Source organism: Orussus abietinus, unplaced genomic scaffold (genome assembly GCF_000612105.2).
Source record: "Orussus abietinus isolate OABI.00-Male unplaced genomic scaffold, Oabi_2.0 scaffold49, whole genome shotgun sequence".
Lineage (NCBI taxonomy): Eukaryota > Metazoa > Arthropoda > Insecta > Hymenoptera > Orussidae > Orussus > Orussus abietinus.
The window spans coordinates 776,056-791,934 of record NW_019394595.1 but is presented as its reverse complement, the minus strand read 5'-3'; the positions used below and the strand labels follow the sequence as shown (position 1 = coordinate 791,934).

At 44.8% G+C, this 15,879-nt stretch overlaps 1 protein-coding gene across 1 annotated transcript; it reads left to right on the top strand.

The window, feature by feature from the left end:
* The first annotated feature begins 2,376 nt into the window (after positions 1-2,376).
* On the top strand, positions 2,377-15,012 carry LOC105700666 (aristaless-related homeobox protein). The gene is made up of 4 exons (XM_012426725.1): positions 2,377-2,449; positions 8,979-9,244; positions 13,205-13,292; positions 14,549-15,012. Exons 1-4 carry the CDS (start codon positions 2,377-2,379, stop codon positions 15,010-15,012), a joined length of 891 nt encoding a protein of 296 aa, XP_012282148.1.
* The last annotated feature ends 867 nt before the right edge of the window (positions 15,013-15,879 follow it).

Below are 15,879 nucleotides of genomic sequence, written 5' to 3'. Positions count from 1 at the left end.
ATAAAATGTTATAATTATAAATCATGAGACGTTTTGTTAACGATTAGATTAAGGTAATCCAGTTAGGGACAAACCAACTCGTTTCGATCGCACTAACTGGTGTTGTTACTGAACGGAAAGTCCGTCCATTCATAAATAGCGACACAGCACTCGTTAACGATAAATTTTCCGTAGAAAAGTAGGGAACAAGTGGGCATAACGACATGCGGACGTGGGATTAAGAGTTAGATCGGATTAGAGATGATTTGATCAAAATTGTCGAGTATTGCGGGTTTGTGGGGTGTCGAGCTAGCAGCGGTTTGCGGCGTGCCATGGCTTGTCCTAGGATTAGATGACCGATTTAAGCTGGTTTGGAAGGTGTTGTCTTAGAATAAGTAGGATGATCGTAAGTAAATTTTGGGCCCCTTTTCCGGGAGGACGGCTAGACCTCGTTTTTCGCAATTATTTTCTAAACCCCAGGAGTTCAGAATGTCCCATTTACCTGGGACCACCTTGTCGACACCTGGAAGTGTAGTGACGGAACTCTGAATGGCCCGCAAAATCCCTCTTTTCAAAATATCCAACAGGAATAATGAGCAATTGTAATTATTATTCGTCGCTTAACTACGTCATTTATTATGCATATTATGGATACTATACAGAAATTATCAATAACTAATTTTCTTTTTAATTTAATCATTTCAGCTTTCCCGTGACCGAGAAATTTCCACTGTTTTGTGGAATTACCCTTGATATACTTGCGTGTACTTTTAAAGTAAATCATTATCAAAACGACAGGTTAAGGAAAAACGAATGCACACAAAGCGCAATAGAGAAAGTATCAAAATCGTAATGAAAATTATTTAGTTTAGGAATCTGTTATGCAACTTTTTTAATTTACTCCATTGTACTTTCATACCCACTTTGTCAGTTTCTCACGAGGAAAAGGCACGCATAGCGCGATTTCTCGTTTTTTGCTTACTTTCCCGTTTCGAAGCCGTTCTGAAACGACTCAACGATATTGTAACGTCAGTTATCATTAGAAATACGATCGTCTTGAAAGTGAACAGGTCCTTCATACTTTTATTTAATGAGAGATGACAGCATCCATAATTTGTTATTTTCTTTTTGATTTCCATAGGCTCTGGATAGTACTTCCATTCATTTCTATGTTTATTTCATTCTACAAAGATACGAAGAAATGATATTTTTTTCGAAAACTCATAACTCGTATTTTTACTACCCTGTAACGGTAGAGAGCTTCAAGGTTCTCTTAAGCACCCTTATGGCTCGAATAAATGTACCGTTTTGATTCCCGCAAATCGGTGATATTCAATCGATCATTCGATCAAATATTTCGTAAAGGTGCATGCCGCAGTTGCAGTAGGCGCTGATGCATTTCAAATGGTATAACTATTTGCAAGAACATCAGAGCAAATTACAGTTCATAACCGTAAGCATTTAATAATATATCGACTTGCATGCATACTGCAGTTGACTGTGACACGGTAACAGGAGAAATTCCATGTAATGTCCGTCCAGGGATAATAAAAGTATTTTTACGGGTGAATCCGAGGGGCCTTGACTCGGAAAAAACGTAAAAGGGCATATATTTATAAAATATTTTTTTTACAAAATTGACGTCTGTGGCTGGATATCGCATCGCGAACGTCAATACTTTTTCTAATACCTACTCCTAGGATTGTATGCCACAACAAACGTCACTTCCTCGACGTCCGCATCGTTCCTAAAGTGCACACGTACCTCGTGGAATTGTTACGGGCCACGAGGACGATACTAGGACGATTCGACGACACGGAGTTTGGTCATTGACACGGGGTACGGCTTAACCGGCAAATGAAACATAAGAATCCGGAAGGATCCGACCTGGAGAAGTACATGAATGGCGAGCGTAAGTCCGGATCGGAGAGGAAGGTCGAAACTCTGGTCGGATCCGGTCGTGACGACCGCGTGGAAAGAAGAGGATTCTACTTGGAAGGGCTAAATATTCCCCGCCCAGAGCTCATTCAACCCCCTTCGACTGGGAGGCTTGCGTGAAAACGCGGCGCGCCGATTGGTCGAGAGACTAATATGGCGGTGTCGGGGGTTGCCAGGTGGGGCGAGTGTACACGATATTAAGGGCTGGTTTCATGTCCGACGACTAGTCCGTGTTGCGCCGTCGCCCGACGCATTCTTTCGGCCGTGCCACCAGCCGGAGGGACCACCTTCCGAGGAGACGGCGCCGCCACCGGAAGCGCCAAACTCAAATCTTTATTTTTCTCCTCGTCGCCTCGTCGCCTCGTACCCTTGTCGCCTTCCCGTTTTCCGTTTCCCGCCGTGGCCTTTGGACACGTACTCGCGAAAGTGATCTCTCGGACACGGGGTTGCTTCGCAAGAATGGCGCAGACTTACAATCAAAAGAGGAACGTCTACAGCATCGACCAGATCCTGGGCCATGCCAAGGAAGAAGGTTCGTACCGTTCATTTTTTGAAATTCTCCGCCATTTCACGGTTTTCCTCCCATTTCGAGTCGGTAAGGAAACGCTGACCCCCTTTCATCGGTGATTTTGAACGGCCGTCTAGGAGACAGAATATAGTTTTTAGTTGATAATACACAGTTGTCTCGATGAACTTGGAAGGAACGCTATAACAGAGATACGATCGTAATGTCGATTAGAAGAGTGAAATTAAAAAGCTCCGTTATTGTCAATGTTAAACCACGAGTCGTATCTCGTATCAGTATTGTTCTATGGTATATATACGTAAAGATCATACACGGAATGGTGTCCACGTGTTACCTTTGGTCGGCCTTAAATATTCTTATTTCAGTTAATTATAAGAGTTCCTCCGAGATTATTATAACCGTGTCGAAGTTTAAAACAGTCAGTGACGTGTTTGAAACCACTATAAAATAACTACAAGTAATATTACATTGTTTTCTTGTTTATAAGAAAATGGTCGCAACCGATATGACATTATCCACTCCAGACCGTTCCATACTAATTTCAATTTTTCGTTCTACGAGTATCAATATTTAAGTCGAATTTTCGCAAAACTGGAGAAGGAGGGTTGTTTCACCTGTAAACTGTGGACGATTGCCATTTCAAAATAAAATACATGTCTCTCAATTTGTTATACACTTCACATGTATCAGAATGAACAGGATCGGGAGGGACCCTTAAAAATACGTTTCCCAGTAAGCGAGAAAGTATTACTATCTAGAAAACAAAATCATGAGTCAAATAGATCTTTTCTTGCCGCTTCCAACACAATAAATCGTAAGACCGATGGAATAAAATTAGAGAAAGTTTCCAATAATACTCAACTTCTTGAGTTGAACTTGACCAACTTTTTATCACTCATTGCAATCGGTTTCTTTGCATATAAATGTCTTAAAATGAAAAGCTGATACACTTCGAAAATTAAAACAAATATTCTTTTACCAAACAAGAAATTCATAGACTTACAGCATGTTTAATGTTTCCTCTCAAATTTTGCAAAGTTACCGGTAAAATAATTTTTACGTCATCTTCAGACATTGTTTACTCGCTATTAATTATTATTTATATCAAGTAGTAAATTATTTAAGTTAAGTACAAAATTTTATCCCAAAAATATAATCGATTTTGTTTCCATGTTAAATTCATATTGGTTAAGGTGTTACGATAGGGTCATTCTACATGTACCGAAACGTCAAAATATTTACAAAACTTTTTTAATTTACCTTGCAGCGTAACATTAAATTGTGCACCAACCTGATAACTGTATCTCTTGACGAATCATTTATTTCCTTTAAATGAGTTAGTTTGTTACGCATCGACATAATAAATGGGTTGAATAATTGAATAGGTCTGCAAGTGAAGGTAAAATAAAGGTGGCGTAATCAAGTTTCCCGAGCGTGGAATCGCGTCACATAATAATTAGGTAAAGTAGCCATCAATGTTGAAATTAACGTCGATCACCGGATACGATAATCATTTGCGCGATAGTACCTGCCAGAATATACGTTACAACAGAGAAATTGCATTACACGGTGTAATGCCCGCACGACTCGATTCGTGTTTGACTCGACCGATATGTGCTTTGTAAGGGACGGTAATTAGGTCGTCGGCTGCCTGGAAATCTGATGGATCGGGCTCGGTAACCTGGCCACACCGCACGCAACTTCCTACATGGATGCGACCTCCGCTCCGCGATCGATACTATCGATAGACCGACCAACGGATACGCCGAATTAGCGCTCAATTCGAGGACGACGTTTCTTTCGGTCACTCGTTTCAACGGAATCCGCGACTCGAGCGATTCGACGGAAAAATCCCGATCACATCCCGATCACATCCCGATCACATCCCGATCACATCCGGATCATATCCTGATCACATCCTGATCACATCCTGATCACATCCTGATCACATCCTGATCACATCCTGATCACATCCTGATCACATCCTGATCACATCCTGATCACAACCTGATCACATCCTGATCACATCCTGAAGGTCCGAAGTCATTGTTCGCTTTTGGTTTGTATCGCCCGGTCGGACATGTACTTTTGCATACGTTTCTGCGAATATTTATGTTTCCGTCCGGATACATTGCGCGTCGTGCTCGCAACGTCCAGCAAGAACGTTTCGTCCGACACGTTACGTCTCCGGAACGAAACGCACGGATCTTCCGTTGCACTGTCTAAACTTTTGCGGAAGGAGTCCGAAAGCATTCTCTGACACTCTTCTTGCACGAGAGTGTCGGTAGTTACAATGCTGTTATGTAATGTCAATAAGCTGAACTGTAGGATTCGCGCCAGAATTAGATTGACAGTAGATGTAAATATCTTTTGCTTTTATTGGTACTTTAACGCTACGTTTCCACGTCGTGTTGCTGGCGGAATATAAATACATTTTTATTCATTCCTTCAGGCACATACACTAAAGCGGGTATTGGGAAACTTACAAGAAAATGCGTTCATTCCGACATTTTATGCTCTAATTGAGGCTCAAATCAAAGGCACCAAGTCACAAAACGGTACATCTGTCTTGAAAAACCAAAGAAATCTGAGATATTGAGTTTATTGTAATTGAATATTTTAACATAAAAAATTGTTAGCGGGTCAATATGCATTTGAAATATTCAGATTTACCCTTGAAGAATGACAACTTGTGAACATGTAAGAATTGTGTGCGTATTGTTTGATGGCAACCGATCGATTAAGAACGATAATTAGTAAAGTAATTACAGTTGTTTGTTACAATCTAGTCGCAATTTTATCACGCAAATACGTAATGTTATTGCAAATTGAATAGATTCGTATCACGGTCATTTTTACTATTAATTCGCAAACGGCTATTTACAGTTTCGATTTTCAAAGCACAATAATTAATTCGAGAAGTCCGTTAATTTGATTGAAACTGTAGAAACTCATTACTTTCTGAGGGGTGTATTATAAGTAGTTAATAGAGTTCTATTTACAAGGGTTGGTTCAGCTGTGCTTCTTTTCATTAAGGGTGCATTCAGAGGTTTTTAATTAAATTTCCACAGGAACATCTCGCTAAGATTAACGGACTCCGTGCTATCGATGAAATATCCACAGCCTGTACTGCTATAATCGTATGATCGTTTCCCGACTTGGAAAACCGAAAACGTTGCTAAGACAAAGCTTATTGGAAAAGAACGTCGAGTCGTCGTGTAGCGTTCGTTACTCAACCACCGACAAGGTGGACACGCGAATTATGTCGCGCTCGGTCGTTGCAAGTTTCGAATACCGCAGGTGTCGCTAAACGATGACGTCGGAATAAATTTGTTTTCATCCAAAATTGACTCGGAGTCACCGGAATTCCAGTATAAAATAGCCAATGGGGTAAGTAACCGATTGCAGTCGGTGGGGTGCGCATGGGGACATATTTGACCTTCGTTCTTGGGACGTTATCGCAATCGGGAGGACTGCTGCCTCTTTCGTATCGTTACCTAAAGAGGCACCGAGAGACCGATTCGGTCGACATTAACTTCTTATGTAATTAAGTAATCCCTAGCGTCGGGGTTTCGGCAATACACCTCGCTAATTATAACGATATTAGCGTATTATGGTCTCGGGAGTATGATCCGTCAAGCAAATAAACCGCTTTGAGCGATCAGCCTATAGTTCAGGCTGGAAAACTTGGAAAAATGTTACGAGAAAGCTCTCTTGCAAATCGGAATGTTGAAACGAACCTCGATCCTTCTTTCCAGCTCGTAACTTGTACGAACCACTCGTGCGGATTACGTGGACGTCCGTATCTGCATACTACTTAACGAGCCTGAATGGGATTCATTACTGCGACGTGACGCAGGTGAATTTTTCTCAGAGAGGAGAAGTAATAAATTCGTTATTAATATTTTCAATGATCGTTTGTTAATCCGTATCGGTATGTTCAACAGATCGTACCAACGCTGCATATCAACGCTGGAAAATGGCCTGTCAAAACATAAAAGCGCTCCTTATTTTTTCATACGATGTTTATCGGAAACATAATCCTGGATGACACTGAGTACTGCATATGAAAGATAATACCTTCACTGTATTAAGATTTCGATCCTTAAGGTGATGCGAAAGGGGCATCCGAGGGGGTCTCGTTTATGAAACTGTCCTTCGAACTGGGACTGTACCGAATCATTTGAAATTTTCCCTTGTGATTAGGAAGGCCCTAAGGAAGGTCCTGATTTTTAATACTCTAACGTTCATCTTATCGTTGGCACAGACGAAGTTCCCAAGACACTTCCGTTGCCTGCATCGCGTTCAAATTCCCGTTTCTCGACTACTAAAGTGATCTAAATTGTCGCGTGACGCTTTTGTTTTTCGCACCAGAGCCTCCGAAAATCGCATATTGCTCGATATACGAAAACACAGCGCCATATGGGGTCTAGGTTAAATTAACAAAATTTGGTTTGAAAATCCGAATTTTAAAGTGTCGGGACTTTTCTTAGGTGCACACGTTAAAATTTCCGCCAGTTCGGTGAAATGCCTTTGAAAAAAAGGGTCTTACTCGAATCAATTAGTTCGTGGCGGGTTTCACTTGACCTTAATTCCTCGCGAACACACGTAAATGAATCGAAACGCAAATCGATGAAGATTCGTGGGGACGTAAAGAGGAAATTTGGTTGGTGGATCGACGACGGCAGGTGGAAGACCCGCTCAAGAATACACGGTAAATAAGTTTTTAATTTCGCTTGGCATCATCCAGCGGGCTCTCGTAGATTTAATAAAAAGCAATAGGGAGGTTGGCATCAAGTGGGCACGCTATTGTGTTCTCGCATAAAAACATAAAAATCTCTCTATTCAGGCCGGATTAGCCGCTGAGCCGCTGCGTGTGTATGCATACGAGTGCGATTACGCGTGCACACACAGCGTGGGCCTGCAGGGACGCCAAGAGTTCTCCCATCAATGGATGCGCGCTATTACAATTGTAGGCCCTGTGTCTGTGCTAGTTGGAAAGTAGGATTAACGTTATTACTCATGGCCAGGGTATATGCCTTTGCTTTTAATTGGGATAATTTGTTGTCGCTCCGACGACCCGACCAATCGAAATGAAACAGGAGCACACCCACGGATGTCCCATTCGTCGGTCAGTTTCCCCAGTTGGATCTACTTGATTTGACGGTTTCGAGCGATCGAGATCATTTGAATATCCTCGATTACTCGCTGCCAACCGATAACGAGGATTTGAAAATATTCGTCAAAGTTATGATCGTACAACAGCGATTCCAGTAATATTCCGTTGGTGCAATAGTTTGTCGATTAGTGGATTTCGAGACTTGGGGCGCGCGACTTTCCCATAACCGAGAACCTCCGAGTTGATAATGTCAAACCCAAAAACCGACCCGATGTCAAAGTATTAGGTGGACTGACGGACGAGCGAACGAACGAGCAAACACCCGGCTAATTGTCAGCGAGGAGCAAAAATTTGAGTTAACAAGGGTTACATGGTCGAACGCATTCTTTTTCGCGAGAAATCGAAAGCACTACGTACCAGCGGAGATCCACGTGGTCGGTTTGCATCGACTCGTACATCGAACAAAGTTGATCCGAAAATGACCGTTGCTCGTTGGAAGTAATGGCATTGAGGTGCACGCAATGCGCACAACGCGATTATCGTAGACATCGGTGTGGGTTGTACCAAATAGAAGGTAGGGATTTAAAATCGAGTGGGCCGTCGGCGTTCTCGCAGAGATTGCTGAAAATCTCTGTACAGGTTGGTTTAATAGAGCATTAAGAGCTCATCGATAGTTAAAGAGGGAGAGAGGGAGGGTGGAGCGTAGAATGCGACGGAGGGGTTGACAGACGGGCAAGTTGAGTGGGCAGCGAAGGGGCACCAACACCGGCACCAACACCGCGCGGGGTCTCGATATTTACTAATCACTAACAGCAACGGCGTTTAAGCACTGGCAAATATCGGCGCTGTTTCGCATGCGGATAAAAATAAAATATCGGAGGCTTAAAAATTGGAAAGACCGTCGATCGCTCGTCGCGGATGTATGGAATATCGAGAGCGTCGGCAGAGAGTCGCCGGGGGGTCGGGGGGCCGGGGGCGACGGGGCTCGGGGGCAGGTCGGCTTAAAAACTGCAATTGCCCGCTTCGGTTCGGCAGTGTTCCGTTAAATCGCGCGATACGCGCGTATTTGCGATATTCGCTGCAGCTCTCATTTGCGATTGACGCGGCGAAATAATGCTCGTTTCTTTTCAAGGGGTCCGCCGTTAAGCGTCATTCGACCTCCCGGGGAGGAGCCGAATTCACGGATGGACGCGAGTCTCGTCGCGGGTCTTTTCCGCAATTCTCGGCCCCCCTCGATCGCGACTCCCCGTTCGCGCTAAATCCTTTTAACAGATTTAGCGATCTCGATTGCGTTGGCGGTCGTGCACGACCGTGCCCCGGATTAATCAATGGAAGTAACCGTTTACTCGCGTTGCGTGCAATACGGCAAAACGACTATTCGCGTATTATCGCCAAGTTCTCTTTTGTAATCCGCAGATCACGCAACTTCCTCGGACGCCGTCGGCGAAAGCGGGGACACGGAGTTGGGACACCTAAGCGAGCATCGGATCAACGACTCTTTGAACGATCCTTTGGACTTGGGCGAGTCCGACAGGCCTAGGAAGGTGCGAAGGTCCAGGACAACCTTTACGACCTATCAGCTGCACCAGTTGGAGCGAGCCTTTGAGAAGACACAGTATCCGGACGTCTTTACCAGGGAGGAATTAGCTATGAGGTTGGATCTCTCCGAAGCTAGAGTTCAGGTGCGTTGGCAGTTCAAACATCGGTTTTCGGTTCAAAGTTTAAGTAATCTTCACCATCGGTTAAAAACGTAATGTACGAGAAATTTTGAAAGACAATCTTTGACCGTTAACGTTTGGTTACTACGATACGAATAATCGGGAATGGAACTTGACGAGTAGCTGTCAACGGTCACGTTTCGCTCCTTCGCGTGAAAGATCTCGAAGAGTTTGGACTCGCGTGTTTTCCTATTGAAATAAAATAAATTGGAATGATTAAACGCTTCGCGACGGGTGTAGACGGCCGAGGTAACGTCTCGAGGCGTTCGAACGGCCGAATTTCGGTTCTTCCGACTTCCGAAGTTGGAACCCTCGACGGGGTTACCAACTCTCAGATTTGATCCGGCATGTCGTTGGCATGCACGCGACTCTCCCGTCGAGTGGGCTCTTCTGGGGCTTTCAACGTATGGACCTCCCGCGGCCACTCAACTAATTACGCAGCATTGTCGGAAAATCTGCAGCTCCGTCAATCGACAGTAATTTTGCGAAAGACACCTACTCTTCCGCCTCGCGGATCGCTTTTCACCGAGATGGGTAATCCAACGGGATCGCGCTCGATCTTTTGCAGCGGCTTAAGCAGCGTTCTCGATGCTCGTGGGATTCTTTGACGAGGACTGAATGCGCGGGAATATCCTGCCGAATCGGCAGGATCTCATCTCGAGTTACTTTGTTATTCCCCTAAGTTCATCGAATTTTTCGCTCCGATTGGCAAATTGGACAAAGTGCCTTGTGAATGATATCGTTCGAGTTGGACTGTAATTAATGCTTTCTTCTGTAGAAAATAAACAAATTCAGCGAGCAAAAGCGTTGATCATTCAATGGTAAACATGATACAGACAGCAATTATTAATATAAAGCAATAATGAAACATTTATTCCGTCAATATGTAATTACATTCCATACACTAAGAGAGAAACACAGTTAAATTAACTGGCTTTAACTAGTTTCACTGTGAAAAGAAGACTCGAACACTTTTTACAGTAAATGAACTTGAATTCTGAATTACAACGTGTTGTAACAGTTGCTATATTATTTTACACTTTAGAAGCAGTAAAATGAACGATTCTATTTTTACTATAACTCTCTAGGAACAAATAACGAAAATTGTAACTTTATATACTCTAATTTCACATTATTTATTGTAAACATTACGATGTTACTAAAATATCTTTGTAAATTTAACATACCCAAATAGTATTTTTTTTTTTTCCGTTGTATTGAGAAGTTCCGTTACTCACCTAAACTATTTTCAGCAATCAATTTTTATGATTATGGAAGTTTATCATATTTATTATGCTCCTGTCGGTATTCCTTCGCGTTTCTGCTGTAATTAAGTGTGGTGCTGAAAATGTTTTCTTAACGTAAAGTTAGAATATCGGCATTTGAAATAATAAAGCGGACATTACGACTTAAACGTAAAAAATAGTAACGGATATTATGTACAATCGAGTCGTCTATGCCATTTGCGAGAAAGCCACGCCATCCGCCTGTCCCGTTAAAACTAAAATAGCCGCTAAAATTAGATATAATATAAAAAAAATATGGTGTTTGAAACTTACGGGAAAAACGCGACCGACTCGTCCGCCTATCGGTTCTCGTGGCACCGATTCGTTTACCGGCGTTGTCGGGAAAAGAGAAAAATCCTAGGAAGAAACGGTTCTCGTGGCCTTATACCCGCGAAAGCCTTGGTTTCGCACAGTAGCTGGAGCTCGCAAGTAGCCGCAGTCGCAATAATTGGCGATTCGCGATCGATTTCTCACGTCGACGGTCGCTAACGATCGGCGGACATTCAAGAGTGGCGGCAAAAGGATCGGATCGCTCGCGAGTGAGAATGACTTTTCTATCGTTGGAAATTGGTTACTCGATTAGCGTAACTATCTGACACCCTTGCGCGAACGAGGGGAGCGAGTCGGAAACGGAGCGGCAGGGTGAGCGGGAATGAAAAGAGACGGAGCGTTCCGATTGGCCCATTGTGGTACAGCGAAGCGACAATGCCAGCAATTGGCCGTCGCTCGACAAAACCGCTAAATGATCCGTCGTCGCAGTGGTGCCGCGTCCACTTTATTTCAATCTAGGAGGTCCCTCCGCGGAGGACCGGCCTGCGCTTAATCGGGGCTCGATCGACCGGCCGAGGCGGATCGGCTCCGATAATTAAGCGTTAAGGCTGTCCCGATCCTCTCCCTCCTCTCTCTCTCTCTCGGCCTTTCGTTAACTAACGCGATTTCGAGTTCCGAGTTCCTCCCCGAGGACGGTTGAGCGCCCCGTTCACCGCACTGTTTGCGACCACTTGGCCGTTGGTGGAAATTTAGGAACGATTAAACAATTAACTGCAATTAGACAATGGAACTCTAGCCACCGCATCAAGGTGGTGACCCTGCGAGAGAGCGGCGAGGGTAGACGAGGCGGAACCCGCGAGCCATTTTCTTCCCCGGCGGGTCACTCCGATTCGAGCGCTACTGCGGTTGCGGTTCGAAACTTTCTTCCTCCCCTCTCCCGTTACGGCTCGAGTCTTAAGGCTCCCTTGCTTGCTCCCTTCTACTTTTCAATTTCTTCCTTTTGACTTGCATTTTCATGGCTTTCGGAGCCGACTTTTTCCGTTGATTGGAAACGCGTCTCCTACCGCTGCTTGGAATTGTGAAGGATCGTCAGGTTTGCCCGTGCCATCGCTTACGCGAAGTCACATTGACCGATCCCTTATCTGCTGGTAGCTGGTCGAAGATGAGACACGCTTCCAGATTGAAAGACGCTGCACACTGTGAACAATCGGGACTCGCGTAACTTACTCCACGGCGAAGAGTTGAAGCCGGAGGGTTGGTGTGCCCGCTAAAAATCAGAGCAAGTCAGGCGTAAAGCGAAAGCATTTATACTGCAATGCGAGCAGGGGCGGCAGGGGGCAGGGGGCAGGGGGCAGGGGCGGCAGGGGCGGCAGGAGCGGCAGGAGCGACAGGAGCGGCAGGGGCCGCAGGGCCGAGTGCGGCCGTAGGGGAACAGGGGTTGCTGCCACCGAGGGGTCCGGAGGAAATCAGGATAATTGTTAACAATTAGCTTAATCAGCCTCGAGAGCAAGCTTTTGTTGGGTGCTCCGATACGCGTACTGGGGTTCTCATGGCAATTCTTCGTCTCCGAATGCGTGTGCGCAGGCACAAGTCCGGCTTTGGCTCATCCCGCGGCACGACAACGTTCCGCGATCAAAATTCGACTACGATTTCCCTAGAGTAGGTGGCCCGATCGGGTCCGGGTTTTCCACGATACTTTTACATGGAGTGCCAATGATACCCTAAAAGCTGGAATTACAACGAAGATGTTCAGTTTTAAGAAGACCGATGAAACGACTATGGCCAATCGTAACGCTACGTGTTAACCTTTGACATTTAATTGAAACCGTTAGCATGACTTGCCATTGAAGGACAGACTGGGCCCACGAATTGAACGAGTTTGTCACGGTCGGTCGGCAACATCTGCTTAAAGATGGCCCAATACCTTCAAATTGATTTGAATAGGTACCTATCGCTCAAGAACTCGGAATCTATTAATCGGTTTCAATTAGGCCTTTCCATTCCGTTTTTTACACGTGTCCGAACGTTTAGTATCATTTAACCACATGTTTCGCAACATGTGATACGCGCGTCAAGATACAAAACCTATCTCTTATGAATCTCGCTTCAAAATCATTCCGAAACAACTGAACAGGATCTTATCGCTACTTTTTAATTAAAATGGGGCCATCTCGGTGGTGAATAGGTCCTAGAAGTTGATATTTTAACGCGAATTTGTTGCCGGATACGGCCTAGGTGGTCACAGCAACTGTAGTTTTCTATAAAAGCATTTATCATCGCGAGTAATGTTCTTCTTTCGAAAAAAACGCGAGTCGCATCTCTTGCTGGTGATGGCGGAGAGGTTTAGGATCCCGTTAACTTGTTTCAGGTGTGGTTCCAGAATCGACGGGCAAAATGGCGCAAACGAGAGAAGGCCCTGGGCAGGGACACCAGTTTCATGCACGTCGAGCAAGCAGGTGAGAAAACGGCGGAATCGAATCGAACAAATTCGAGATGCGTCGCGTTGCGAGAATGGTCAATGCGGACGCGGTCGCTTCTCGATCTGGCCATTCGACGCTACCCGGAGCCGAGATACGAGTCGGAGGGTAGATCAAATCGGAGACAATTGCATTTAATTCCACTTGCCGCGACTGCGATCGGGCAATCCGACCCGAGTACGGAATTTCGCGATTACATCTTCCCGAAGGCGCTACCGCACGATGTCCGCGCGCTTATGCTCGCAAAGTGTCTTTTAAAGTATGGACATTTATACAATACGTTTTTCATTTCACATGTATTCCACGAAAAGCGCAATATCGGGACTGTTTATAAAAGGTACCTTTTCAACATCAAAAATCGACAGTGCCGTTGTTTCTTCGTTCGAAACTTTGAAATCTTTCTTTCATTAAGGTTACACCGAACGAGGAAATGACTGTATATAATGCCCATAGAAATCTATACTTAATGTCCAATGTTGGCTCGTAAAGTTTATAGATGTTGAATGAGAGAAAGACGGAGAGGGAGTACGTAAAGGTCAGGAAGAGATTAGACGGAGAAGTATCGTGGAATGTAACGTATAACGGAGAAGCGACGAGTGATAATTAGCGGGACGAGCAACGATCTTTACAGCGAGTGCCCTTTACTATTAGCGAAGCGTGGACCGAAAGCCCCCGCGATTTATCTCCTCCTAAATTTCCCGACGTTGAAACAGGTGCCGTGCAAATAATTAAAGACGTCGTTTGGCAAGATAAGGGATTCGTTGATCCCTACAACGGTACCGTTGCTCGAACAAAAGTACGGTCGGGCGTAAGAAAAGCACTGCTAATGGCCGATCCACCCAACACAGACATTGGTCTGTGCGGTATCACTGTCAAAAGTCTGCACAGCGGCGCGACACTTCGCGTAATTCCGCAACGTATTTATCTAAATTGAATTTCCCCAATTTCCTAAGAAAAATAAGAAAGAGGTAGACGCACGAGACCTACTTTTTACGTAGTTTCTCTCTAAAGACTAGGCAATTTGAACGTCCAGCGACTAACTAGTGAGAGCGCTCCAGTTACTAGGAAGTGTGCCCGAATAGCGCGTAGCCAGGACCAAGGATAACTAGCTAGCATTCTCCTAAAACTAAACGATCGCTACTTGGATTATTTCACAGCGAATGTTGCCAAATTCGCATTGAGAGAAAGGTCCCGGCAGTGAGTCTAATCGAATCCACTTTAATATTTTGTTCCAGGCGTGAACGAGCTCTCCCTCCATGCGCATTTGTTGCAAAGTGCAAGTGGTGTGCCGGGAACGGAGACGAACAATCCAGCGGCGGGTGCCTTCCCGTGGTTCATTCCGCCCGTCTTCCCTCCCCCCTGGTCGACGAGTGCTCCAAAATTGCCACCTCTTCACGCTATTTTGTCTCAGTACATTGGACTACCCTTGCCACAAAATTTAGCATCGCTTGGGACAGTCCTTCCGGTAGGACTCAATCCTGCATCTTCGTTGAACCATGGCACGGTCAATTCTCACCCATTGACCTCGCAAATGCACACGCACCCTTTGAACTTGGGAGTGCAAAGTTTGCCGCAAAACCTCAGTTCCAAACACGAACGAGAGGAAGATTCCGGTTCATCCGACGAGGACGCGAGAAGACAAAGTGCCGAAGTCCTCAGAGTGAAGGCAGAAGAGGTTTTGCGGAAGGCGGACAATTAAGTTTACGACCAACAGTATTTATGTATCTTAAGTACAGCTTTTTTTATAGGACTAAATGTTATCTTCCGTTGAATTACGCTATTAGAAACCACTGCGCAAGACCGCGCAAGATCTGGTGCAACGCAAAAATGAAAATAATTTGAATTCGATCAATGGGAACGCGAGGAGACGTTGCTGAGACCTTGAGAACGAAGACAGAGGAGATTTTTTATTCAAAAGAGCAGGCAACGACGTCATCCATCACTCGAATTCCCCACGGTTTCCGACATAATGGACGAGCTTCGGAACAGTCGATTCTCTTATTTTACACGTTGTCCGACAAGCTGGCTCGGCATTTGAGATTCAATTAACTTGTGCAGTACCTACTCGGCGTGTCGGTTCTTCGCTTTCAGGTTGGTGCCGTGCCCATATCGTGCCCATACCGTGCCCATACCGTGCCCATACCGTGCCTGGATACGAAACGATCTTGGGACCTCGGCATCTTTTTGGGGATTTAAATTTTCATTTCGGTTGAATCTCTAGCCCCGAACACGCATTGAGTTCTTAAATGCATCCACGTATCTACGTGTCAAATTTGTTACGATATCCACATCCAAGGCACGAATGCGATTGCGAGTACGTGGGTTTGGTTCGGTTAAAGAAGGGTCAAAGTGCAAAATGAGAGATTCCAATATACAGTATTATGTATCGGTGAATCGTGCATTATGGAATCTAATATCCCTCGGCCTAGTCCACCCTGTAGAGCTGCGTTATTTTCTATTTTTAACCTTTTGACTGCGAGAGACATATATACGGAATGTCCCAGAACAAAGTAGAGACGGGTAAAATTGACGAAATTTAAAGTCGACCCTTGTTCCTTAACCTATT